This window comes from Mytilus galloprovincialis, chromosome 4, assembly GCF_965363235.1.
Source record: "Mytilus galloprovincialis chromosome 4, xbMytGall1.hap1.1, whole genome shotgun sequence".
NCBI classification, from domain to species: domain Eukaryota; kingdom Metazoa; phylum Mollusca; class Bivalvia; order Mytilida; family Mytilidae; genus Mytilus; species Mytilus galloprovincialis.
This window is the reverse complement of record NC_134841.1, coordinates 12,627,605-12,653,839: the sequence shown is the minus strand read 5'-3', so window position 1 is coordinate 12,653,839 and position 26,235 is coordinate 12,627,605. Positions and strand designations below refer to the sequence as shown.

Sequence of the window (26,235 nt, the reverse complement as noted above, 5' to 3'; positions counted from 1 at the left end):
AACTACACCACATCCACTGCTCATGCTATATGCATTACACAAAAAATATTCATGAAAATAAAATGAAAGCAGTCACTTGCATTACAAATCATTTTGATATCGTCCCACTAGATATCAGCTAACAATTAGCTTGTAAAGTACTGTAAGTCCTTTTAGAAGCAGCATATTGTTTTCACGTTCGAAAATATATTTTATAAAGTACGCTTACATAACAGTAACAATTGATTAAACAAATATATTATACTAAATAATTAAAACATGCATATGTTTTATCACTCATACCAATTAAAATAGAAATAATTAAACATCTGCATTACTATACATATATATATATATAAGGAAACAGAGTGGAATTCACTTTCATAGTGTGTAAAAGAGGGACATTCAAAAGATAAAAAAATACCTAAAAAACGCCATGTCTACAAAAGAAAACGACAAACAGACAAACAATAGTACACAAAACACAACTTACAAAAATGACTTACCAATACAAAACCAACCAAACACTTGGGGTATCTCAGGTGCTCCGGAAAGGTAAGAAGATCCTACTTCACTTCTTGCACATGTCGTGTTGCTCGTATTTTTACAAACCTGGTAAATAGTCTAATTCAGTAGATCAGATTCGTGAAAAGGGAACAAGATTGTAGTTACGACATTTGGAACATATCAGATATTATCTGTGAAACGGATATTACATAACGGTCAAACAACTCTTAATGGCGTCCGTAAAATTTACGAAGGAATGATTTCAACTTCACCATTTGGAACTCTTGGCTTTATAGCTTCCGTGTGAGCAGCACATCGGGATAGGGAATACAAGCCCGGGAATATCGTACAGTTTGAACAATAACCTAGTTTGATCACAACTATACAAATCGATTGATATTTCGTCATTGAATAATTATGTGATTTTTTGTAAAACAGATAATAATCAACCAACCTCCGATTCTGTCTTCGAAGATCTACTGGTATGGGCAATATTAGTAAACAGGCCGAAGCTTGCAACAATATTCTGGATGAAATGCAAAAATCAGCTATGCAAGTATTTTAGAAACATTGACAATTTACATTTAGATGATTTTGAAGTTATGAAAGTAAGGGTGTGTCAAACTAAAGATCTATATCATGACATTTATCAAATGATAAAAATTAATTTGTATGTTATTACTCAAAGGTAGGTGTGGAAGTAACATAACAAAAAGACTTAATGAGTTTCGTATTCAGAGAAAACAATTCTAGAAATACCAACGATTGCTAAAAACACGAAAGACACGTAGTATACTACGAAAGTAGTTCTAAATGAATGATATCATAACCATAAATAAAATACATGCATGGAGCTTTTCATCCACACATGTTAACCAATATGTTGTTAATATTGAATGCACAACATATTCCGAGTGATTTTTATTTTAACTATTTAACGCTATTTTAATAACAATGTCAAAATAATTTTTCAAAATACCTAAAATCACAATTTAACGTTCCCATAGCAACCTATTTCCCAAACCTTTATTGATATATTATTCCTAGACAACAGTGATAGTTTACATTTATTACCTTAGTATAATTTGTTGTGGGTGCAAATGTGTAAAATAATGTCATGCAAAATGCCTATGGTTTGCCTTCTTGAATTATTTTTGTCAGAAATAAATTTTATCTTTCATCTTACTCATAAATTGTGTTATATTTTAATGGAAAAAGTCAAAATATTCATCATAATTGAAATTTGTGTTTCATTACTGCTTAAAATGGGTCCTTTTTGTTTGTCAAAATATGCATTTTGAGGCAAAATCCGAGAGGACCCATAACCATGGCAACGGGGCATAAACAAATGTTTGTCAACATATTTCTTGTTTGTTTATCGACATCTACCAACAAACAAAATTTCAAAAAAATCTGAGACTATGCGTGCCGCAACTTGGTTGGTGGTTACAGCGAATTGTTATTAGTATTTTTTTCATTAATTGTCATTAGACATTTACAATGTTTGTGGCAAAACAAATTTAAACAAACAATAAACTACAAAATAAAAAACAAAATGATACACGAAAATTAATCAAATAGCCACAAAACCATAAGTGATAAATTTATAATATTACAATAGTCAATATTCTGGTTACAATAAGACCTCTGTCTTCAGTTCTAATGACCTTTTAATAAAGAAGCCAATAATTCTAACATGTAAAGGAAGTGGGGTTTAATATATAAAACAATTTTTAATTATCAGGTAAATGAATAAAATGTTCCTCATCTAATTGTATATTATTATGTAAATTTTGTCTGATATCTTCGTTTACCTTGCAATGGAGAATAAAATGAAACTCATCTTCGATGACTTTGCAGGTATTACACAGTCTTTGTTCTCGATGAATTTCAATGTAACGACCATTTTCTATTTCAAGACCACGGTCACTTATACCAAGTTTAGTAAAAATATTTCTTCTAGAAAAATCATTAAACAATAAGTAAAAATTTGCTTCAAGTGAAGGTTTAAGTTTTTATACCGAAAAAGTGTGCTACTTTTTGAATTTTTCTATTTTACTTTTATATAAATCTTTATAAGGCCACACCAATTTAATTTCTTGTTCTACGGATTTTTGGACTCCAAAAATTGGGACGAGCGAGCGATTTAAAAATTTTAATAAAAAAACATTTAATTTGCAAATTTTTGAGGCGAAGCTTGAAAAGTAAAGGCGAGCGATTATAATTTTTTTTGTAAACATAAAATAGTAGGATTTGACAATATTAAAACTTGATTTATCACTTGTACTTTGACATTTCTTTAATTTATGAAGTATTTTTTTCCCTGTTTACCAAGAAATAATTGAATAATTAAATCTGGTCTTTGTATGTGTGACTGACAATGAGACAATTCTCCATCCAAGTCATAATCAGGTTGGGAACAACCCCTTAATGTTATAAATATCCCTTTTAATGAGGGGTCAATATAACTTTATAATATATTTTTGTGTAAAAAACACTTTTTAGTACAAAAGGGCTCATATTTTCCCAAAGAACTATATATATATATCTGGTATTAAATGGTCCAAGAATTTTGTAATATTTCTGGACTTTAACCATGTTAACACTTTTACTTTAACAGTTTAATATTATTCAAAATAAGTGGACCCCTCTTTTAGAAAAGTTGTTAAAAATATGTTGTATTTAACCTCTTTTTGAGTAAAAAATTTTAAGTTATCAAAGGTTTTGTATAGTAGCACTTTACAAATCCTTGGTATTTCTATTTTCTTTTCTACAACAGTAAAATGACCCCTTGTCTGAAAAGGGGGGGGGGGGTATTGTTTCCAACCTGATAATAACAAACACAGGTCAAAGTACGGCCTTTTACACAGGGCTTTGATCAATACCAAACAGCAAGCTATAAGGGACCCCTAAATCATTAGTGTTCACAATTCGAACAGGAAAACCAACGATCTGATTTATATATCCAAACGGGAAAATACCAATGCACCACATCAACAAACGACAACTGCTGAACGACAGGTCCTTGAATCAATCAGGACAGGTGCAGAAACATACAGCGGCTTTTGATAGTTTTGTTTCGCCAGCATACAATATAATTGCAGTTGAAGGCAACTGTTTCAGAAGTTCCTTGTATTTTATTCTAACAACGAACATTTTGTGATAGGGAATATAAGTAAGGGGGACAGAAACCTATGTTTTGTTCTGTATAGGTATTTCCGATGTTATATTTCGGAGCACTCCAACTTGGGATTAATTGGTTTCACAGATATGTACAGTGTGGTGGGGTGCTAATAGGTTTAAAATCGTTATATACAGGTTTAAAAGACTTTGATCTAAAGACAAATGATTATATCTTTTTATAATATTTACAAAAAAACGGTGCGGGAAATGGACATGATTACATTTACGGATACGGGAAGCGGGAATATAAAAAAAAATTAAAAAATCTGTCCGTCGAACAAGGAATTAAATTGGTGTGGCCTAATAGTCATTTATTTTATTTTCAATTTCTGATTTTAAATGACTTACATCTGTAATATTCTTACAATTGGCCAAATCTTTTTTGATGCTATTGTCTGGTAAGACATTTCTAACATATGTATACCAAAAATATAAATCTTGTAAATTAAAGGTTCAAAGGCCTCTTTCAAAAATGGGTTTAAATTACCAATATTTAGTCTAGCAAGGTATAAAATAGATTGGGTTGTAATAAAATTTTCAACTGGACGCCTTCCAAGTTCCAATCTTGATCCTATATTTGATGAGGTTTTCTTGGTTCCAAGAAGGTATTTACAAAATGATAGATGGATTTTTTCAAAAGATGTTTTATCAGTAAAGTTGAGATGGTCATTGTCACAATTTCTTTAGGCGGTTCGCTGCCTTGCCTTACAAAAGAAAATAATCCATAAAGGATATTTCAGAGTTAAAACGATAGTTATATTGAAAACAACAAGCGCAACTTCTGTTTTTTTTACCACATTAAAAACACAGTTAATTTGTTTTATAAATTAACACTTCCAAAATCTTCATTTATGTATATCAAGAGGGGTTAAATTGTTAGAACTATGGTAAACCATTTATTCGTACACAATGGTTTTTTATCTTACTTTGTCTGCACGTTTCATTTCGTTTTGTACGTTCTTGAATATCCATGAATTGAAAATGACATTAATTTAAGGAGAAAACATTTTCTAAAAGTGAAAGAATTTATTATAGTTCGATAGAATTTTAAAAATTATTTGCACATGCATTATTAAACTGGTAAAATTATTCGGTCTCTGTCGCCATGACCTGTTAATATGACTTTTCTCAAGTTCCAAACAGTTCCTTTAACTTGTTTGACTAATTTTTTTCTCATCGCCATCTTCTACTATACCTCTTACCTTTTGAAGTCACCTATGCTAAAAGTTCTACACATTTTAAATTTTGTTAGTCAATAGTTTTTTTAGGAGGGGGGGTCTAAAAGGTAAAAGTTCAATCTTTGCCAAACGATCATTGTACTAATTTGTAAACTTGTTTTAACTGATTCAAATTTCGACTGCAAAGTTTCAGAAGACTTTTGTTACTGAAATACTTACAATTAAGATTATGAAATAAAACAAAATCTTTTAGGTCATTTTTTAGTAGCAATAAACCAAAAAACTATGTCAATTGGACATGCTTTGATACTATATATGCCCTTGAATTTTTACTAGATAATATTTTTGTTCGCTTCGGAGATTCCGTATATCGTCAGGATATCGGAATTCCAATGGGGACTTACTGTGCACCACTTATTGTGGACCTGTTTTTGTATTGCTATGAGTTACAATTGATGACAAAAATCAGCAAAGACCCATCCAAACAACATCTGATAAACAAATTTAATAATACTTTTAGATATTTGGATGATATTTTGGCTCTCAATAATGACGACTTCAGTATGTATACTAAAGAAATTTATCCTGTTGAACTTACTTTAAATAAAGCTAATACTAACAATGACCACTGCCCTTTCCTCAATCTTGATATCTATATCACTAACGGAAAGCTTAATACTAAAATTAATGATAAAAGAGATGATTTTTCATTTCCTATCGTTAATTATCCATTTTTAGATGGTGACGTTTCCTTGTCACCATCTTACGGTGTTTATATATCTCAACTTGTACGATTCGCTTGTGTATGTAACAATGTTTTAGATTTTAACGAGAGAAATTTATGTATTACTGAAAAATTATTTCACCAGGGTTTTCGATATCACAAACTAGTTAAAACATTTACTAAATTTTATCATCGGTATAAGGAAATTATTCGTAAATATAGCTCAACATGCAGTCTTCTTATACGTTCAGGTTTTCACATCCATTTTTTATGGAAATAATCTTTATAAAGCACAAAAAATGTCAGTATTCACCTCAGAAACTAACAAAACCTTTGAATAGACTTATTAAGAAGGGGTATAGTTACGATACTGTTGTCAGGTCATTAAAGATTGCATATTTTGGCGTTTATTTTGATTCACTTATAGGGTCTTTGCATCGGAACTAAACACATTTATTCAAAAACCAGTTGTTGGCATGACACGGGTTATGTTCTTTTCATATATGTTATGATTGTATGATACTTAACCCCAAACGGGAAGGATTGTGCCTGATATTCATATGATGAAATCATAATCTTTCAATCAGTTTAATTGAGGTCTGGAGCTGGCATGTCAGTTAACTGCTAGTAGTCTGTTGTTATTTATGTATTATTGTCATTTTGTTTATTTTCTTTGGTTTCATATTCTGACACCAGACTCAGACTTCTCTTGAACTGAATTTTAAATGTGCGTATTGTTATGCGTTTACTTTTCTACATTGGCTAGAGGTATAGGGGGAGGGGGGAATCTCATAAACATGTTTAACCCCGCCGCATTTTTGCGCCTGTCCCAAGTCAGGAGCCTCTGGCCTTTGTTGAATTGTATTCTTTTAATTTTAGTTTCTTGTGTACAATTTAGAAATTAGTATGGCGTTCATTATCACTGAACTAGTATATGTTTGTTAAGGGACCAGCTGAAGGACGCCTCCGGGTGCGGGAATTTCTCGCTAAATTGAAGACCTGTTGGTGACCTTCTGCTGTTGTTTTTTCTATGGTCGGGTTGTTGTCTCTTTGACACATTCCCCATTTCCATTTTCAATTTTATCTCATGTCCAGTGTAATTTGAGTTGATGTAATTTCTTTAGTTTTTGCTGTTGCCTAAACGTTTCCCTTCTTTATTATGATCAATAAAGTTGAGAATGTATATTATTGAAAATTGGAAACCTACTGTCGCCGTAATTAATATATAATTGTTGTTCTTTAAATTTCAGTGTGTGCTTTATTGGCTAGCTCTGCGTACAAGAAAATGGCACACAAAGTGAAAAGTGCTAGGGACCAGTCATTTTATGACGAAATGATGAATCAGTCCAGGTACATTTATTGTTGTTAACAGGATGAAATTTATATTAATTAGTTTAGCATACATTTTGTATTGGAACCTCTGATTAACAAAGCAAAACTGGAAGATGATTGTTAAATTTCAATGTGCACACATCTTTGCACTTAACTGGCATATGTACTTTTTCAAAGATTGTCGGTATGTCTCTTTCGGATATGTCTCATAAAAATTATAAAGAAAGTTAACATTTATATCAACGTCTATTATTTAGATTGTTTGCAGAAAGAGCTGTGGACCTCCAACGTAGACTGTATGATGCTGATGCTACTTTAGCTATGGATTTAGTAATCTCCGAAGACACAGTCTGGGACATCACCATAAGTCCATTAAAATGTGCCCATGAAAACAGCATGCTAGACTTTGTTGCTCAAACCTGTCCGCAAAGGCGTCTTAATAGAATATGGTATAATGAAATAGGAGCTAGTCTTGGAGGTTTTTGGAAGGTAAATCCTATTATGATCAGAGAAATTCAAGCATACTGTATGTTTTCCAAACAGCTACCTCAGGTTGCTGTAATTCTATAATAAAAGACGATAAAAAAATCTGACATGTTTTATCATATTTATGGTTGTATTTTACAAAAAACACAGAAAACTATCAAAGCTATCTTCCTATATTTTATATCAAAATTCTATGGTGTAGTTTTCATTTTATCGCAGAAAATTGGATTTTCCATTCATAATCTATACAAATTTGTCAATAATGAACAACTTATAGCGTGAAAAAAAGCCCCGTGACCCATTTTTTTTATTATTATTATTTTTTTTAAAAGCATGATATGAACTACATTTTGGCAAATTATTAAAAACATTCTATGGATTTATAATTTAGATACCCAATCTACCTTATATTAAAATACTTGAAGCCTTATATCCTTAATGATGTATTCATCTGCCTATAATAGTTATCAAAAGTACCAGGATTATAATTTTATACGCCAGACGCGCGTTTCGTCTACATAAGACTCATCAGTGACGCTCAGATCAAAATAGTTAAAAAGCCAAATAAATACAAAGTTGAAGAGCATTGAGTATCCAAAATTCCAAAAAGTTGTGCCAAATACGGCTAAGGTAATCTACTCCTGGGGTAAAAAAATCCTTAGTTTTTCGAAAAATTCAGTTTTGTAAACAGAAAATTTATAAAAATGACCATATAATTGATATTCATGTCAACACCGAAGTGCTGACTATTGGGCTGGTGATACCCTCGGGGACGAAAGTCCACCAGCAGTGGCATCGACCCAGTGGTGTAAATAGTTATCAAAAGTACCAGGATTATAATTTTATACGCCAGACGCGCGTTTCGTCTACATAAGACTCATCAGTGACGCTCAGATCAAAATAGTTAAAAAGCCAAATAAATACAAAGTTGAAGAGCATTGAGTATCCAAAATTCCAAAAAGTTGTGCCAAATACGGCTAAGGTAATCTACTCCTGGGGTAAGAAAATCCTTAGTTTTTCGAAAAATTCAGTTTTGTAAACAGAAAATTTATAAAAATGACCATATAATTGATATTCATGTCAACACCGAAGTGCTGACTACTGGGCTGGTGATACCCTCGGGGACGAAACGTCCACCAGCAGTGGCATCGACCCAGTGGTGTAAATAGTTATCAAAAGTACCAGGATTATAATTTTATACGCCAGACGCGCGTTTCGTCTACATAAGACTCATCAGTGACGCTCAGATCAAAATAGTTAAAAAGCCAAATAAATACAAAGTTGAAGAGCATTGAGTATCCAAAATTCCAAAAAGTTGTGCCAAATACGGCTAAGGTAATCTACTCCTGGGGTAAGAAAATCCTTAGTTTTTCGAAAAATTCAGTTTTGTAAACATTGCTGTGACGTCATTATATTGTTGTATCAATTCGATATTTCAGTGTTTGACATGCCACATTTACACCAAAAACATTGTATTTAAGGATGGACTTCTCTGATGAGCCAAAAATTTCAAGAATTAATCTTTTTTTCTTAACCTGATTTTTGGGTTTATAAGACTGTAAATAAAATATTGGTCAAGAAAAAATCATATGGTGTTGCACTTGTTTTTTCGCTACGGCTCTTTGAAAATACCCAATTTTGATGATTTTATACCATTTTTCATCAAATGTTACCTATTTATGGGCAATTATCGTGAAAAAATCACAGTTCCACAATTAAACTTAATTCATACTTTCAATAAAGATGTTTTGGACCAATCTGAATAAATTTATCTTAACAAAAACTATAGGTAGGTGTAAATATCAGAAAGTTTTATCATATAATGATTCTTTTTTATGCCCACGATAGTGGCACATCCGTGTACTTTGGACAGTTCTGTCAAATTTACCATGCTGTCAATTTTGTCAATTTGTGATTTTTCTCAATTTCAAGAACAAAATGCATTTCATTTCAACTTTTTTGTTATAAATGATTGAAAAAATACATATCTAAGAAATTTAAAAAGACAAAATAATATGAGATGTACATGATTCTTGTTAAATCATTTTTGTACTCCTCACCCATTTCCTCAAAATTTTTGCTAAAATAGTTATCAAAGGTACCAGGATTATAATTTAGTACGCCAGATGATAGATTGACTTGATTGGTCGTAAAATTTGAAAACTGGATTATTTTTTTTCATAGTAAATACACAATTTTTTCACAGAGTTATGTTTGATTATAATATTTTTAAAACTCATTAATATTTTCTACTTGTATCACATGTTTTGGAAATAATTCCAGAACGAGATTTCAACGAGACTGAAACGTCTGAAGAATACATCCATAAATATAAGTCACCTGGCATACAATCATTGTGTTAAATGTCTATCATCTCTTCCTGATAAGTATGTTGTTGTTCCTGTGGACAAAACTCCATTTAATATTGTCTTTGTATGTAGTTCGTATTACTACGAGTGTCTTATAAACTAATTAGAAATAAATGAGCACTCAGATAATCCCACATACAAACACATAGCATTTGACAAGGTTGAGATTATGGGGAATCATAAGTCCTTCAAAGCTTCAATGAACACTACATTGAACAACAAATCGGAGGACTTACCTTGCTTGTATTGGATACATAAGCTTAAAAAAAACGGTACATTGCCGGCTTATCTGCGTATTCCACAAAATTATTGTCTAAATGATTAAAATTCTGTTCGCAGTAAAAGAGGGTCTTCGAAAATACTGTGAAACTGTTTACTTGCGTAGTGGTTTTAACCATACGTGAATTCTTAAAAACTAAAAAAAAAACTTTTCGATAATTTGAAATCTCGTTCTTTTTCTGAATTTTTGTCTATCAAAACTTTTGATTTTTCAACCTTGTATACCACCATTTCCATGTGAAATTGAAAAAAACGTTTAAAAGAAATAACCCACAATGATTCTCAAAATAAAAATGGTAACATACGCTTTAAATTTATTACTTTTGAATACATTGTACCATAAGGCATATTTTGTGGATAGTGAACAAAAAGGTAAAACACGAATTTTTCAACAAATTGTCGGCATTTCTATGAGAACGATCTGTGCGCCTCTATTTGCCGACCATATAAATCGGAGTTCTGAAAACTAACTAGATGTGTTAAAGCGACACGAATGGCCCCGTCCCAAAAGGTTGAAAAATCTGCAATTTCAGTCTCACATATCAAAAATCAGCTCAAAATCAGGAGGCGTATAATTAAAAACATCCGTATAACTGTGATTTTCAATAATTTATCAAAGTCCAAAGCCCATAATTTCAGCAAAAATTAGCGGAGCGGAACGAAACTCAAAATTGACCTGTAACTCATCATGGTTAACTCAATACCTAAAATAAGCCCAATATCTGAAGGCGTTAAGAAAAAAAGTCCGTATAACTGTGATTTTCAACAATTTTAAACTCAAAGTCCAAAGCCTGTAATTTCGGCAAAAATTAGTGGAGCGAAACGAAACTTATAGTACATACAATCTAACTCTCTTTCATCTTGTAACAGTATTAAAACATTTGACTTTTCTACTCTTTACACAAGTATTTCACATTCCAAACTAAGCAGAGCAGAAAGTTGATGAACCAGGGGAATGTCAAAGTACGGTTCGTCCTTTTTCTAAAGAAGTTCATCGGAAGGTACCAAGACCTTGTCAATAAATGTTTCATATCAACTTCACAAATAATACACGATGATCTTGAAGTATAGATTCTGCGTACTGACGTTATTCATAAGCTTACAAATTGTGTTATAGTATTCTTTTATTTGTCTTTATTGATATTACTGTGACTGTTTGGTCTGTTTTTGGTGAAAATTATTTGACGTGACTCTATTCTGATGCATCCCGTCAGTATGTTATCGTTCTATATTTTTTGTCTCTCATGTTGTCTTTATGAATTTTTAAGTTTCTTAGATACATTTGACATGGCTCTGTATTTATACACCCCGCAATGAATGAGGTTGTTAAATGTTTTAGCTTCTTTGTTACATATGTTTGTTTGTTTTTATAGTGATAAAGATTATAACACAATGTTGACTGCTGTACCCCTATTTTTGACATTTTTACTTATTATGTCTGTTTGTTTGTTCACGCATCATTGTCATTATAATGGCGATAAGACTGTCGTAAACGTGACAGGTTTAGCTAGCTATAAAATCAGGTTCAGACCACCATTTTCTACCTAAGAAAATGCCTGTGCTAAGTCAAAAGTTGTTCAATCGTTTGATGTGTTTGAGCTTATGATTTTGTCATTTGATTAGAGACTTTCCGTTTTGAATTTTCCTCGGACTACAATATTTTTTTGATTTAATTTTTACAGAAAGGATGTCTAACTGGATGCTGTTGCTGCTGTAACTTTGTTTACAGATGCATTTTTAAATGTGGATGTTGTTGTAAATGTAGATGCTGTTGTAAATGTACCCCGGTGAAATTTACATTCCAGTTACAAAAATTTGTTCAAAGTCCATTGACAAAGTTTTTGGTGCATTATGTGAGTATTTGATGTATAAAGTCATCAGATTAATGATTAAGTAAAAAAACTAAACGCATGTGGTCGACAAAACGAATCATCAGTAGAGCTAGAATTGAATATAAAAAACAGCTGACTATGCGGTATGGGCTTTGTTCACTGTTGAAGGCCGTACGATGTGGAGAGATTTCTCATTAGCATTCATACCACATCTTCTTTTTTATAATTTTAGGTCATAATTATGATATATAAAATGCATGTACATCTGTTATGGGTACACAGATTGAGAACTCTTTGGTAGTTCAGGAATTGGTTACAAATAGAATCAGTATTGTGTATGTGTATGCATGTATATGTATGGTTGTTAATCCATACATTAATGAGTGTTGTTGAGAGGAAACAAACTTAATCTGTGTTCGTGATAATTGGAAAGTTTAAAACTATTTAAGCTTATAACTGTAGAACACACATTTATGAATTGGTCTAGGAAAACCTTATTTGTTGTATTCTTAATCTGAGGCATAACGTTTATACGTTTAAATTAATATTTACAGGCATTCTTTCTGGCTGCTTTGGTATGCTACAGTGCATTCCTGCTGACCGAGCTCGACATTTATGATGGAATAGGATCTATTAAGGTTTATGAGTGGATGTTTTATGCATATTTCCTGGGTGATTTTCTCGAGGAATACCGAAGAATGGTATGGTTATCAACAATGTACTTTTTATTGATGCTATAATATTCTTTACATGTTTTAGTTTTAAAAAGCTCGCTTTTGCAATAGATTTTAGTTTCGCAGATTAAATGGTAATTAAAAACTAATTAGTATGATATAAGTGATATGTAGGTTTTAAGTATATGAACGCGTTTATTTTTAATATTTGATTAATTGAATATTACGATTGCTGCCAATTGAAAGGAGAATGCACGAACAGTTTATTTACGTTTGAAATACGGTTATATTATATAGCTTTCAAATGTCAACATTCAGATAGTTAGGAGAAATGATTTCAGTATCGATCATCAGTCCTGTGTCTCGTCAAAACGCGGAACGATGATATATACACATTTTAAGCGACCATTGCACCAACCGTAACTAAAGCTTAATCTTACGCAAGATAATGATTCATCGTCATTTACTGCTGGTGGACGTTTCGAGGGTATCACCAGCCTAGTAGTCAGCACTTCGGTGTTGACATGAATAGCCATTACATGGTCATTTAAAAAAACAACTTCTTTACTAAACTCTGAATTTTTCGAAAAACTAAGGATTTTCTTATTCAAGGCATAGCTTCGGTGTTGACATGAATATCAATGATGTGGTAATTTTTATAAATTTACTGTTTACCAAACTTTGAAATTTTTGGAAAACTAAGGATTTTCTTATTCCTGGCATAGATTACCATAGTCGTATTTGGCACAACTTTTTGGAATTTTGGATCCTCAATGCTCTTCAACTTTGTACTTGTTTGGCTTTATAAATATTTTGATAAGCGTCACTGATGAGTTTTATGTAGACGAAACGCGCGTCTGGCGTACTAAATTATAATCCTGGTACCTTTGATAATTATTAGTACCTTAGCCGTATTTGGGATAGTTTTTTGGAATTTTGGGTCCTCAATGCTCTTCAATATTATTTGTTTTTATAACTCTTTTGATCTGAGCGTCACTGATGAGTCTTATGTAGAAGAAACGCGCGTCTGGCGTATAAAATTATAATCCTGATACCTTTGATAACTAATTATATTATTTGTTGAATATTTAACATGAAAATCAAAAACTTTGTTAAAAGTACGACTTGCTTCTTTCAGATACTTAAAGAAGAAAGTATTATGACAGAAATAAGTCCACCTTTGCTACAAAAAGATAGAAAACATTCCGTACATCATTCTCGGTGGTACTTGTCTAAGAAATATCTGTACAATTTCTGGAACTGTCTCGATTTCATATCGTATTCTATAACATTTGCTGCCATCACTATTCGATTTTTCAAGTCGACAACTTCAAACAACCTTGCTAGACGTTTTTACAGTCTAAGTCTGTTTACAATGTACATGAGATTTCTACATGTAATATTGATGTCACGAAAACTAGGACCTAAAATCATCATGATCAAAGAAATGGTATGTCATTATAAATATACTAAATACTGCGAGCATCATACATCATTAGTTAAAAATTAAACAGAAATGAATGAAATAAAAAGATCATAATAAAACAAATTAAATCAGCTTTCGAAACCAGAATATGTTTTTTAAAGTAACCTTACAGCAACTCCTACGTCAGTCTATACGATATTGAGTATAAGTTTCAATGTCTCAATGGTTTTATCTGAAGTATGGAATATTTGCGTCACAAATGACAACTATAATGTTGAAATAATCATTGTCACAATTACAAGAACTACGTGTTGTTCCCTCGATTGTGCCATTACCAAATAGTACTTAACAACCATAAATTAAAGTTGTTTCTTGGAAATGGACAGATTGTGACATTTTGACTGACTGTTAAACGTTGCTCGGATGGCAGTTGCTGGATGTATAGCAGAAGACACTTATATTGATATGGAGGTCAGTCAAAATATGAAGCATGGAGAAAGTGCATAACATTAAATTATTATGAAAGAACACAAAAAAAAATTGGTGACAAAATGTTTGAAATCGGTCAGGCTGTTTAAAAGTTATAACCATTACGATATAAAAAAATCCTTTTTCTTGCGAAGGCAAACATATCATATTTTTGGCTATTTGTCAGGCCAAATAAATATTGACCATATCGACAAAAACTTTCGGATTTACCAATAACGTTTCATAAAATACACAATGTAAAATTCAGTCAGAAGTGATATATTTATATATCAATAAGAGGTCCCAAATAACCGATCGTAGAGTGTTCTAAATAAACAAATTTGGCAGTACAACGGACTATACCAACCCGCAACAATTTTAGAAACATATTCCTGCAGCACCTGCATACGGGGTATATATCTCCCAATTGATATGATATTCCCGTGCTTGCATTTCCTATCATGACTTTCTTGACGTAATGTGCAATTATTATATTACCTTTTTCTTTGATCTGGAATCTGTATCGATCTAAATGTCACTGCAAGTTTTATCACTGTTTTCAAAAATAAGTCGGTGAAAGTGCGCATGCTCCGAGTTTTCTTAGTATGCAGCGGTAAAACCCGAGGACTGCTGAACGTTCCACTATTTTGAACTAATCGATAAAACGATTATGAAATTAAAATAATCAATGATGACAATTTAATACTTTAATGATATATTAAACAATAAATATAGATTCTACCACTGCATCGAGTGTGATACGATATTTATTCAATCGAGACAGTTAAAGTTTCAAATTTGAATGCGAGGCTCGAGAGTGGATAAATATCGTATTACATGAGATTTAGTGGTGGAATCTGTTTCTCTATTGATTTTCAAACAATACGCAGGCAAACTTCTTCCTTCTTTGCGACTGATCTGCAAAAAGATGTGTTCTTTCTATGTGACGCCTTCAGGCATGGTCGCCTTTTTTCATGCCATCACAATATGAAATTCAGAGGAAAACACGAAAATTCGACGTCATAATCGGATTTTAACCAATAAAGAACTGAGATCAAACGAACCACACGTTGATTAAATATTTTTATACAATGGGTGTAGAAAGGGATATATTGACGAAGAACTAGAGAAATATACATATGAAATATATATATCAGAACATTAAAATTGAATTTGTTATATTTTCATGAACATTTTGGTGCAAATTATATCTGTGCGGGGAAAAGGGGGGATATTTTGAAAATCTAAAAATCGCAAATACATTCTAGTGAAGGTGAATGATATATCCAGGAAGACTCATAACCACAGAATTCGTCCTATTAAACCAGATGTTAATGTGTCAAGCTGGTATTTACAGGGTTTGTTCACTAATGTGTTGATACCACGTAACAAAATGTTACGTCGGATTATGACAGTTAAAAGCACGTTGTCACAACGTTATAAAATATTACGTCCTGACAAGGTACTAAGTTTACGTATATGCGACGTAATTGTAAAGCGTCGTCTACAGGTACGTCTTCATGCAAACGTGTTACGTTCCAACAACGTTGGTACGACGTAAACTCAAGACATGACGTTCAGACGACCATTAACCGACGTTTGGGAGTACGTCGTGTGTTCACTGGGATTCCAGCAGCACCTGCATACGGGGTATATATCTCCCAATTGATACGATATTCCCGTGCTTGTATTTCCTATCATGACTTTCTTGATAGAGGGTTGCTGCTCACAAGGAAGCTATTAAACCAAGAGTTCGAAATGGTGAAGTTGAAATCATCCCTTCGTAAATTTTACGGACGCCATCACGAGTTGGTTGACCTTTATGAAATAACCGTTTCACAAATGATATCGGATATGTTCCTTACGTCGTAACTACAATTCCTTCCCTTTCATGAATGTGACCTACCGAATGAGACTATTTACCGGATTTGTTATCACTGAAGCAACAAGGCGGGTGCCCCATGTGGAGCATGATCTGGGTCAAGATGCGTATTAGGTTCTCCATAGGCCGTAATGGTAACTTTCTTCTGTTGCTCAGTCCATATCGTTAGCTTGGATATGTATGATGGCTCGTTTCGAAGCTGAGACATTTAACATAATTTTATGTGATTAAATTTTCGGGGTACGAAGTGAGATTACTCTTTCCGTAAATGAGCAAACCCCGAGTATCCTTTTGTGATAAGGCTCCTCGTGGTAAAAAATCCCAATTTTAACACAATAAGTTCTTTGTAAATTTAATACTTTGAACACATTTAATAGCTCCATAGTTTATTCTGTGTTCCCCTACTTTCTAAATTAACACAAATGGTTCAGCTCAGTCATTTGTTTATTATAGAAATGTGTCAAATATCACTACACAGAAGTTTTATGTTTACACGTGACTTTTGAGTTCCTCATTTTAAGGCACATTAGGGATATTATCCCATCTGCGTACCCTTCCGGAGCACCTGAGATCACCCTTAGTTTTTCTTGGGGTTTGTGTTGTTTATTCTTTAGTTTTCTATGTTGTGTCATGTGTACTGTTGTTTGTCTGTTTGTCTTTTTTCATTTTTAGCCATGGCGTTGTCGGTTTATTTTCGATTTATGAGTTTGACTGTCCCTCTGGTATCTTTCGTCCCTCGTTTAAGTACTAGTTATATGCAGAATAAATTTTAAATTTTAGTGTTCATTAAATTATGCAGTTTTGCATCTATATTTAAATTCTAAATAATTTTGAAGACCTTTAAAAAATTGGTGTGTGATCATTTAAGAAACATTATGATGATGATATTAATGTTACTGTTTTAAAAATTACATTCTAGTATTTGTTCGTTGACATATGATAAAGACATGCATTATATTTTCAGTTAAAGGATCTTTTTAGATTCATGTACATATTATTTGTGTTTATGGTGGGTGTTGGGGTACTGTATCATGCGAACATGTATCCAAAACATGTTGATATGTGGAACCAAGCAGGATGGGAATACTGGAGAATATGGAAGATTATTTATATTCCCTACTGGCAAATTTATGGCGATTCCTTCCTGGATACATTCAGCGGTAATTCGCCTTTTGTTCTCAAAGTTTTATATTTCAAACAATAGGGGTAAAAATTCAGACAAATGCATGGCTATCTCTCTCACGTCACATATTAATTCATCGATACGGTTTTGTAACATTATTTTTTAAAAGTTATTTGTGTGGATTAATTTAATCTTTGAAAACAAATTACACTCTTTGTTTAGTAACGATACTGTGGAAATTATGATAAAAAGTAAAATAACAAAAATACTGAACTCCGAGGAAAATTCAAAACGGAATGTCCCTAATCAAATGGCAAATGTTTTACTGGAATTCAGCACTAATACATAACGGTATATGTTGGGACACTTCATAATTATTTACTCTGTTGAAAGTTATGTATATAAATTCATTTAAATTTAGCATATATTATTTACATGTGTATGCAATGTACCGAAATGAGTGCAAAACAATATATTTGATTAAATTAAAAATAAGCAAAGATCAAGCACGGAATCAAGAATTTGGAAAAGAGAGCCAAACAAGCCAACTTTTGTGTGATACTTGTTAAAAGTCTATGCATTTATTAAATATATATGTCGTCTATATACATCTTCTTCATTTGAAAAATTGTGAAGAGTTGTCTCATTGGCAATCGTACTACATAATGTTATTTGCATATTGTGTTTGTTAATTGTTTCTGTTCCAGATATTTTTTTTAATATTAAACATTTGATGTACAAATAATTTTCAGAAAACAGTACAGCGCCATGTACCACTATACAAAGTGAATGGGAGAGTAATCCAGACATTGAACGGTGCAGTCAGTATGATTGGGTACTAATTGTGATCGCTGCATTATATATGCTGATTTCCAATCTCCTCCTCGTCAACCTTGTGATAGCTGTGTTCAGGTTGGCTACTTTAATTTAGATAAATCATTAATTACAAAGTTCAAACAATTTTTTGTAAAAAAAACTATGTTTGTTGCCTTAATAATATTATAAATATTTCAAAGGTGTTCGAACACCAGTGAAAATGCATTACAGGCCATTAAGTTCATTACGTAAATACAATACAAATTTGTCGCTTTTTATAAAGTCTTTGAGATACAATGACCAAATAAATAGTAGTTTTCCGTCTATAGTCATCCCACTAAATTAACATAACGCAATTCTAATTCATTTTCTTAATCAAAATAAAAAGCCGGTAAGTACTGAAAACACTGAGAACAAGGGTGTGAATTTCCTTAGCTAAGGTTATACTGTGTTGGAGTTGGCTACACTATTTTGGTCCTTTTTCAGTCGTTCAGTTTTTCAACAGGTTTTAATATATCATTTACAAATAATTGGCTGTGAACGTTTCTGGTGAAAGTATTTTAAGAACAGAGATTCGGACGCATGCAATGCATAAGCTATGTTTTGGCCCTTTACAGATCTGGGGGGAATGTGTATCCTCTCCATTTGATTTATATAGACTGTTAATTTGAGATTAAGATAAACTTCAAAGCCCGATTTTGATTGCTAATAAAATGTCTTTTAATACTGTGAAAAAAAGTTTTGGTGGAGCAAGTGGCAGGTCTAGAAATGAATGCTCGCATGTACCCTGTACAGAAAATATCGTTTCCTTTTTGGACGTTTTCGTGTGAGTATAATTTATGTTGTCACAACTTGGTTCCATTATCAGACAGTTTTTATGAAAGTGATTTGCAGGCAAACCCTGATATTGGTAGGTAGAACAACATGATTATTTTAATCAGCTTTAAAGATCACCTTTACTAATAAAATGTCTGTTTTGTGATGTCACCCTTTTCTTGATTTCATTAAATTGAAGGTTCATCAGACTTAAAAGGTTCGTATTTCATAGTTTCGGTTGGTGACCTTTTAAAGTATATACATGTATTTGAAATCAAAAGTCTTTGAGATACAATGACCAAATAAATAGTAGTTTTCCGTCTATAGTCATCCCACTAAATTAACATAACGCAATTCTAATTCATTTTCTTAATCAAAATAAAAAGCCGGTAAGTACTGAAAACACTGAGAACAAGGGTGTGAATTTCCTTAGCTAAGGTTATACTGTGTTGGAGTTGGCTACACTATTTTGGTCCTTTTTCAGTCGTTCAGTTTTTCAACAGGTTTTAATATATCATTTACAAATAATTGGCTGTGAACGTTTCTGGTGAAAGTATTTTAAGAACAGAGATTCGGACGCATGCAATGCATAAGCTATGTTTTGGCCCTTTACAGATCTGGGGGGAATGTGTATCCTCTCCATTTGATTTATATAGACTGTTAATTTGAGATTAAGATAAACTTCAAAGCCCGATTTTGATTGCTAATAAAATGTTTTTTAATACTGTGAAAAAAAGTTTGGTGGAGCAAGTGGCAGGTCTAGAAATGAATGCTCGCATGTACCCTGTACAGAAAATATCGTTTCCTTTTTGGACGTTTTCGTGTGAGTATAATTTATGTTGTCACAACTTGGTTCCATTATCAGACAGTTTTTATGAAAGTGATTTGCAGGCAAACCCTGATATTGGTAGGTAGAACAACATGATTATTTTAATCAGCTTTAAAGATCACCTTTACTAATAAAATGTCTGTTTTGTGATGTCACCCTTTTCTTGATTTCATTAAATTGAAGGTTCATCAGACTTAAAAGGTTCGTATTTCATAGTTTCGGTTGGTGACCTTTTAAAGTATATACATGTATTTGAAATCAAAAGTTAGTTTCCTTTCATTAATCTCCACATTAATATAAATTTTTGAAGAAACCAATCCAGGAATATGAATTAAGTGCACGGTCCGTGAAATATTGCTATTAATGTAACAGTTTAGTTTCGTCACCCCTGAACAACTCATCAGAAAATTAACTATACGCTTTCTTTTGTCAATGTCATGTTAAAGTTATATGAAATTTTGTTAAAGCTATTTTGAGTTATGGAACGAAATTTAGAAGAACGGATGAATAGACGGACGAACACCTTGACATTTCTATACCATAATACGTCAAGTCTTATACTAGCGTATTAAAATGTATTTCAACTCCCTTTCTTTGGACACAAAAACCTCCACCGGTTTCATCAAAATCCATAGCTTATCACCAAAGTCTTGTGTACTTTTTAGTTATCGCTTTGAACGGGTCCAGGAAAACTCAGAGAAATTATGGCGATACCTTAGATATGAAGTCATCATGGATTATAAATCCAGAATACCTGCTCCTCTTAACCTAATTATCAGACCACTACTTATGGTGTATCATGGCTGCTTAAAGAAGAGTTGTGACAAATCGATAGAACACACACCTGGTAAGATTATTACATTGAAGCGTATAGTTTCACTTCCTACTACAACAATCAGTATAGACGTACGCATTATGTATCAAGAGGACGAATCTCTCTCTCTCTCTCTCTCTCTCTCTCTCTCTCTCTCTCTCTCTCTCTCTCTCTCTCTCTCTCTCTCTCTCTCTCTCTGTGTGTGTGTGTGTGTGTGTGTGTACAACTACATATTAATGGGAATGTGTCAAAGAGACAACAACCCGACCCCAGAAAAAACAATTTAATCTATTCGAATTTGAATATACAATATTTACATTACATAAATATAGGAAAATGTGCTGTGAGTGCCAATGGGACAACTCTCCATCCAAATAACAATTCATAAAAATAAACCATTATAGGTCAATATACGGCCTTCAACACATGCATATTTGATTATAATGTGTTCTCTTAATAAGCTAGCACTAACATTTAAAATTTTCATTTCCGTATAGAATACAACAGCTATGATTGCACGTGCAATCCGTAAAAATGCAAAAACACTGCATTGAAAAAAGCTTTAATATAACGACAATAACTGTTAATATCAGCTATAAAACAGGAGTAACGAAAGTGTCGTCGTGCTATTAGTCCCGTTTCGAGCCGAGGACTGATAATATAAGGCTGACATATTGTGTGCAGTTTTTAAATATTGACTTGCTTATCTAGAAATGTACTATGATAGTTAACTACGTGTATCAATCATTGGAGCAGTACCACAGCGACAAGAACCTTGTATTGATGTTATAATTTTGATCACGTACTGTATTGTCGTCTTTTCTTTTTAAAAACGCATTTCTATAATTTGATATATGCTGGGATTTCTTTACAATGAATTAAACCAGGACGTAAAATCAACAAGACAAGCAATTTATATTTCACAATCTATTTGATCAATATTTTCTATTTAGATGAAAGATTGGTGGACAGAATTAAAACACTGCAATCTATTCACGCAGTTAACTGTGTGCATAATATTTGAAGAGAATTTATGTTTGTAAATAAACGTAAATTGTGAAAATGAAACAAAACAAATAATCTAAACTGAAACTGATGATGACCTGAAATTTTTATTTGCACATCTTACTCAATTGGCTGAATATGATGATGCTAGATTTTTATTACAAAAATCTGTCGTATGTGATGAAACTTATTGCAGTCTTTTAGTTACTTTTTTTTTTTGGACACTGAATCAGCACCCTCAAACAGCCAGACCAGGAACATACCAGCCAAACAATCGATGCTAATTGATCATTATTTTTTTTCTTTCTTTGTGTTTTCTTTTTCTTTCTATATTGATAGTTAGTTGTATATATTTTAACTCATCTGAAGTATCGATAGCATGTCTTCTGCAGTTGGGATATTTATACTTTATACGACATTGACATAGACGTTTTTGTGTGACGTGTTTTTCTATGTTAGGATTTGCTAGTTTTACAAATAAATATCACCTGTTGTACATATTTCTTTCGTGACAGGGTTAACTTCATCTTCCTTTTAATAATACTTTATATTCATGATCATAGTGCTTACTCCTTTTTACAATATTTATTCTGCTAGACTATTAGTCAAATTCAACAGAACAGATATTAAATAGATACATGTAGATAAATGCATGAGTACTGAATAAGGATATCCAAAGGTTATTCGATGCACATGATCATTAGCGACTTTGTATATTTACATAATTTGGTACCATTGTATCCAAAATTTAAAACAAATTTTATTCATGAATTGTATTTTTTCACATTAAGATTAAATGGATGGGACTTAATGTCAAGCGGAAATTATATGCATATTCAGGACGAGAACATGTTGATATGATTTGAATATGTACTCTGCTTTGTGTTAAATCGACATTCTGGGTCGGATTTTTAATTAACAAGATAAAGGTCTTTAGGAAGATTATGATAACCTAGCCGGAAAGACATTATTCTTCTTTTTTGGAGAGCACGTCTGGCCAATGAGTAACCATGTCTACACAATCTTAGCTCAGAAAAGATAATTACTAACCAAGATTACGATAATTGATGAATGTTTTGTGTTAAATAATATATGAATGCAACAATACATGTTAAAATTTAAATTAATGAACTTCGCATAAAAACTATTTTTTTCATGATTGGGTGTAATGCTTTGTCAACAGATAGACTGAAGGATGTTATTTTTAGTATTTGAATGGGCATTTAGAAATGCTATGAATAAAAAGAAAAACTGGTGTAACAGAATTATGACAAAATTTATAAAATGTGATATAGATTTATACACAAATTTAGATAATTTGTTGCATAAACGTGCTATAACACAGTTAAAAGATTGCAGATAAGAAAATGTTTTATAACACTGACCTGAAAAAGTTAATAGAAGTAATGGCGATTTTTTTAATATTTTATCTGATGATGATAGTTAATAAATATTTATTAAAATATTGATTATTATGAAGTTGTTTCCAAGATATGCTCTAATAATTAAAGTAGAAAAAAATAGTCTTTTGTATATGCTTGAATGATACTTATGCTAGTTTTACAGAACTGAAATATTTTATAAACAAAGTACTTGGTTGTAGATGGCTTAAATGTTTATAGTTAATTATAATTGAATGACACATGTGTATATTTAATTGACTTGTGCTTATAAATTAACATAATATATTATTGAAAATTTAAAGTCATATGAAACCTCAAATTAAAAAACAATATGCAAATGTTTTTTTTAAAACTAAATGGATAGTTTTCATTATACAACTTATGTACATATACTTTTTTCTGAGGAAAATTCTTTCATTTGTCAACATTTAGAAGAAGTTTACTTATTTTTTATTGCTTGCTGCCAGGAAGCAATTCGCCGACATATTTTCCATATGCAAAGTGACCCTCCTCGTAAAAATCCGGTGATAGCAATACGCACGAATCTGTCATTAAAATAAACAATTGCCTGATTGTATATGTTAAACACGTGCTAAATACCCATCCTTTTTGTTGATTATTTGCTATAAGGTGACAATCGGTAAACTTCGGCTTCAAAACACGGCCTTTAATGAGCAGCCATATTTGTTAAATCCGGCGTTTTGCATTTGCGCCGATCTGCATTTCATTTGCGCCGATTTTTTCTTTCATTTGCGCCGATTTTTCTTTTCATTTGCGCCGATTTTTTTACAGGTAAATAACAGGTAAATTACAGGTGAAATAGTATAAGAGGATGTGGTATGAGAGCCAATGAGACACCTCTCCATCCCAGTAATGTTATTTTCATTTATCATTAAAGACTTCTTCCGTTAGCGAGTTGTACATGTGTTATGAATTGTCAATTATAACATGTATATAACTGTTGTCTCCTGCTTAAAATCAAGAAGTAAAAAACCTAAGATAAAAGAACTTTGTTTATACTAAAATGACGAATTAAAAATATATGTAGCAGCATTTAAATCCATAAAAACGGAATACATTCAAATCATAAATCTGTTCTTGCCGAGTATGTATAGGCAACACATCTAATGTATTCCTTTCTTATGATTTCGTCTCTATTTCTTCTATATTTGGCAAAATTGTCGATAACGAAGGTCTCTTTTCTTTGTCTGGCATACGTACTTGTGGGGACATTTCTAGAGTTTGCATTTTCTCACAAGGAAGCTATTAAACCAAGAGTTCCAAATGGTGAAGTTGAAATAATTCCTTCTTTAATTTATGGACGCCATCACGAATTGGTTGACCGTTATGGAATGTGTACTTGTACGTTGTCTAAGAATGTATGACATTTGCCATCAGAAGGAGCGTCAGACAATGTCAAACGTGAAGCAGTCATCGATTTCATTTAGGGAAAGGAACCGTAACCCGAAACATTGGGATAGCCATTTACCAATTGCAATGTCACTTGATTTGTCTGTATACTCTGTGCTCAGCCAATGTAAAAGTATGAACTTACCTGTAACTTACCTGTAAATCCAATTAAGAAAAAATATAAAATCGGCGCAAATGAAAAAATGAAATCGGCGCAAATGAAAGAATGAAAATTTTCAAAATCGGCGCAAATGTCATACGCCCGTTAAATCATAACATCTGCAGATAGAAAAAAATTGACGATTATACGATATATTTGCGTAAAAAATGATAAAATCTTGCACAGAGGACTAAGTTTATGCATTGGTTCAAGAATTGGATGAACATTATTTTTCACCAGTCACTCGTTTCTTATGACTTGTTCGTGTGATAAAGAACTTTATCTTACGTTTAATATTAACATGATTAACAGATACATAAAGATTGGCCAGCCTATACGGTAACATACGAACTCGAAATTCTTATTCTTCGCAAATATCACGATGCTTGACTGGGGTATTATACCCTTTGTCAAGCATCGTGTTATTTGCACTATTAAAACTGTAAAACCACTTATGTAATTATTGGTGTTCGTTTGCTTAGCATGATGTATAAACGCACAGCTATATCCAGCCGGAGAGAAGACGATAAAAATGATCGATTCAAAATGTTTAGAGAACGTCATGCTATGCTTACCCTTAAGAATCGTTGCAACAGCTTTATTATGGTCCGTTTGCATCTGTTACAAGGCAAAACTTTTTATCGTAACCTTATTTTTTCTGGGGCAGTCTGCACTCCCGTCATCTGTTGGGTTTTTTTTTAAACTGTGCAGAATTTACCTACTAGTATTAGATTAAAGTTAGATTTATTATCGTCCTGATATTTGCTGCTGGGAGACAGGCAGACAATCACTCAAAAAGTATATTTGTCTACAATAATTTTACCTTTTTTCCAAACTTCGATCTTTAATTTGCGTTTGAATGTAAACATAAGATTATAATGCGCAGCGAACATGTTGTTTTAAATTTTGTCAAGCCTTTTATGACTTATGCAGTATGGGTTTTCATTTTATAACCGTGAGGTGACCTGTAGTTGCCATCGTCTACATAATTTGTTTTCCATTTGATAGTTTTCTTATTGGTAATCATACTTTATCTCCTTCTATTATATAACTTTTTTCTATATATTCATTTCTTACAAAGATATCCTTATCCTTCCTTTATATTCAAGAGTTCAAAAAAACAAATCAACTTGTTACTTTGATGTTGTTGATGAAAAAATGTAGCATCACAAAAATACTCAACTGCGAGAAAAAGTCAAAAGCGGAATGACCCTAATCGAAAGGCAAAATCAAAAGCTGAAACACATCAAACAAATGAATAATAATTTTCTTATTCCTGACTTGGTACAGACATTTTATTATGTAGACAATGGTGGATTAAAACTGGTTTTGTAGCTAGCTAATTCTCTCACCTGCATGACAGTCTAATCAAATTCCTTTTAAAGATCGACAACGATGTTTGAACAAAATAAACAGACACAATAGGCAAAAATTTTCACAAACAGGGGTACAGTAGTCAACATCTTGCTACAATCCTTATCACTATAAAAACAAACAAATATGTCACAAAGAAGCAAACAAAGGCATATAGATAAAACAC

The 26,235-nt window shown here is 32.2% G+C and overlaps 1 protein-coding gene across 3 annotated transcripts in view; it reads left to right on the top strand.

Moving 5' to 3' along the window:
- Positions 1-23,426, top strand: part of LOC143071386 (uncharacterized) — a 60,873-nt gene extending 37,447 nt beyond the window's left edge. For 2 of the 3 annotated variants that reach the window (XM_076245640.1, XM_076245641.1), the window contains exons 12-21: positions 925-1,038; positions 6,822-6,921; positions 7,161-7,392; positions 11,720-11,890; positions 12,424-12,570; positions 13,682-13,993; positions 17,284-17,479; positions 18,195-18,354; positions 20,569-20,750; positions 21,671-23,426. In XM_076245640.1, coding sequence (XP_076101755.1) covers positions 925-1,038; positions 6,822-6,921; positions 7,161-7,392; positions 11,720-11,890; positions 12,424-12,570; positions 13,682-13,993; positions 17,284-17,479; positions 18,195-18,354; positions 20,569-20,750; positions 21,671-21,741 — 1,685 coding nt within the window. In that variant the 3' untranslated portion in view covers positions 21,742-23,426. Of the gene's footprint in view, positions 1-924; positions 1,039-6,821; positions 6,922-7,160; positions 7,393-11,719; positions 11,891-12,423; positions 12,571-13,681; positions 13,994-17,283; positions 17,480-18,194; positions 18,355-20,568; positions 20,751-21,670 lie in introns of those variants that run through there. The other variant, XM_076245642.1, reaches the window with a different exon arrangement.
- The last annotated feature ends 2,809 nt before the right edge of the window (positions 23,427-26,235 follow it).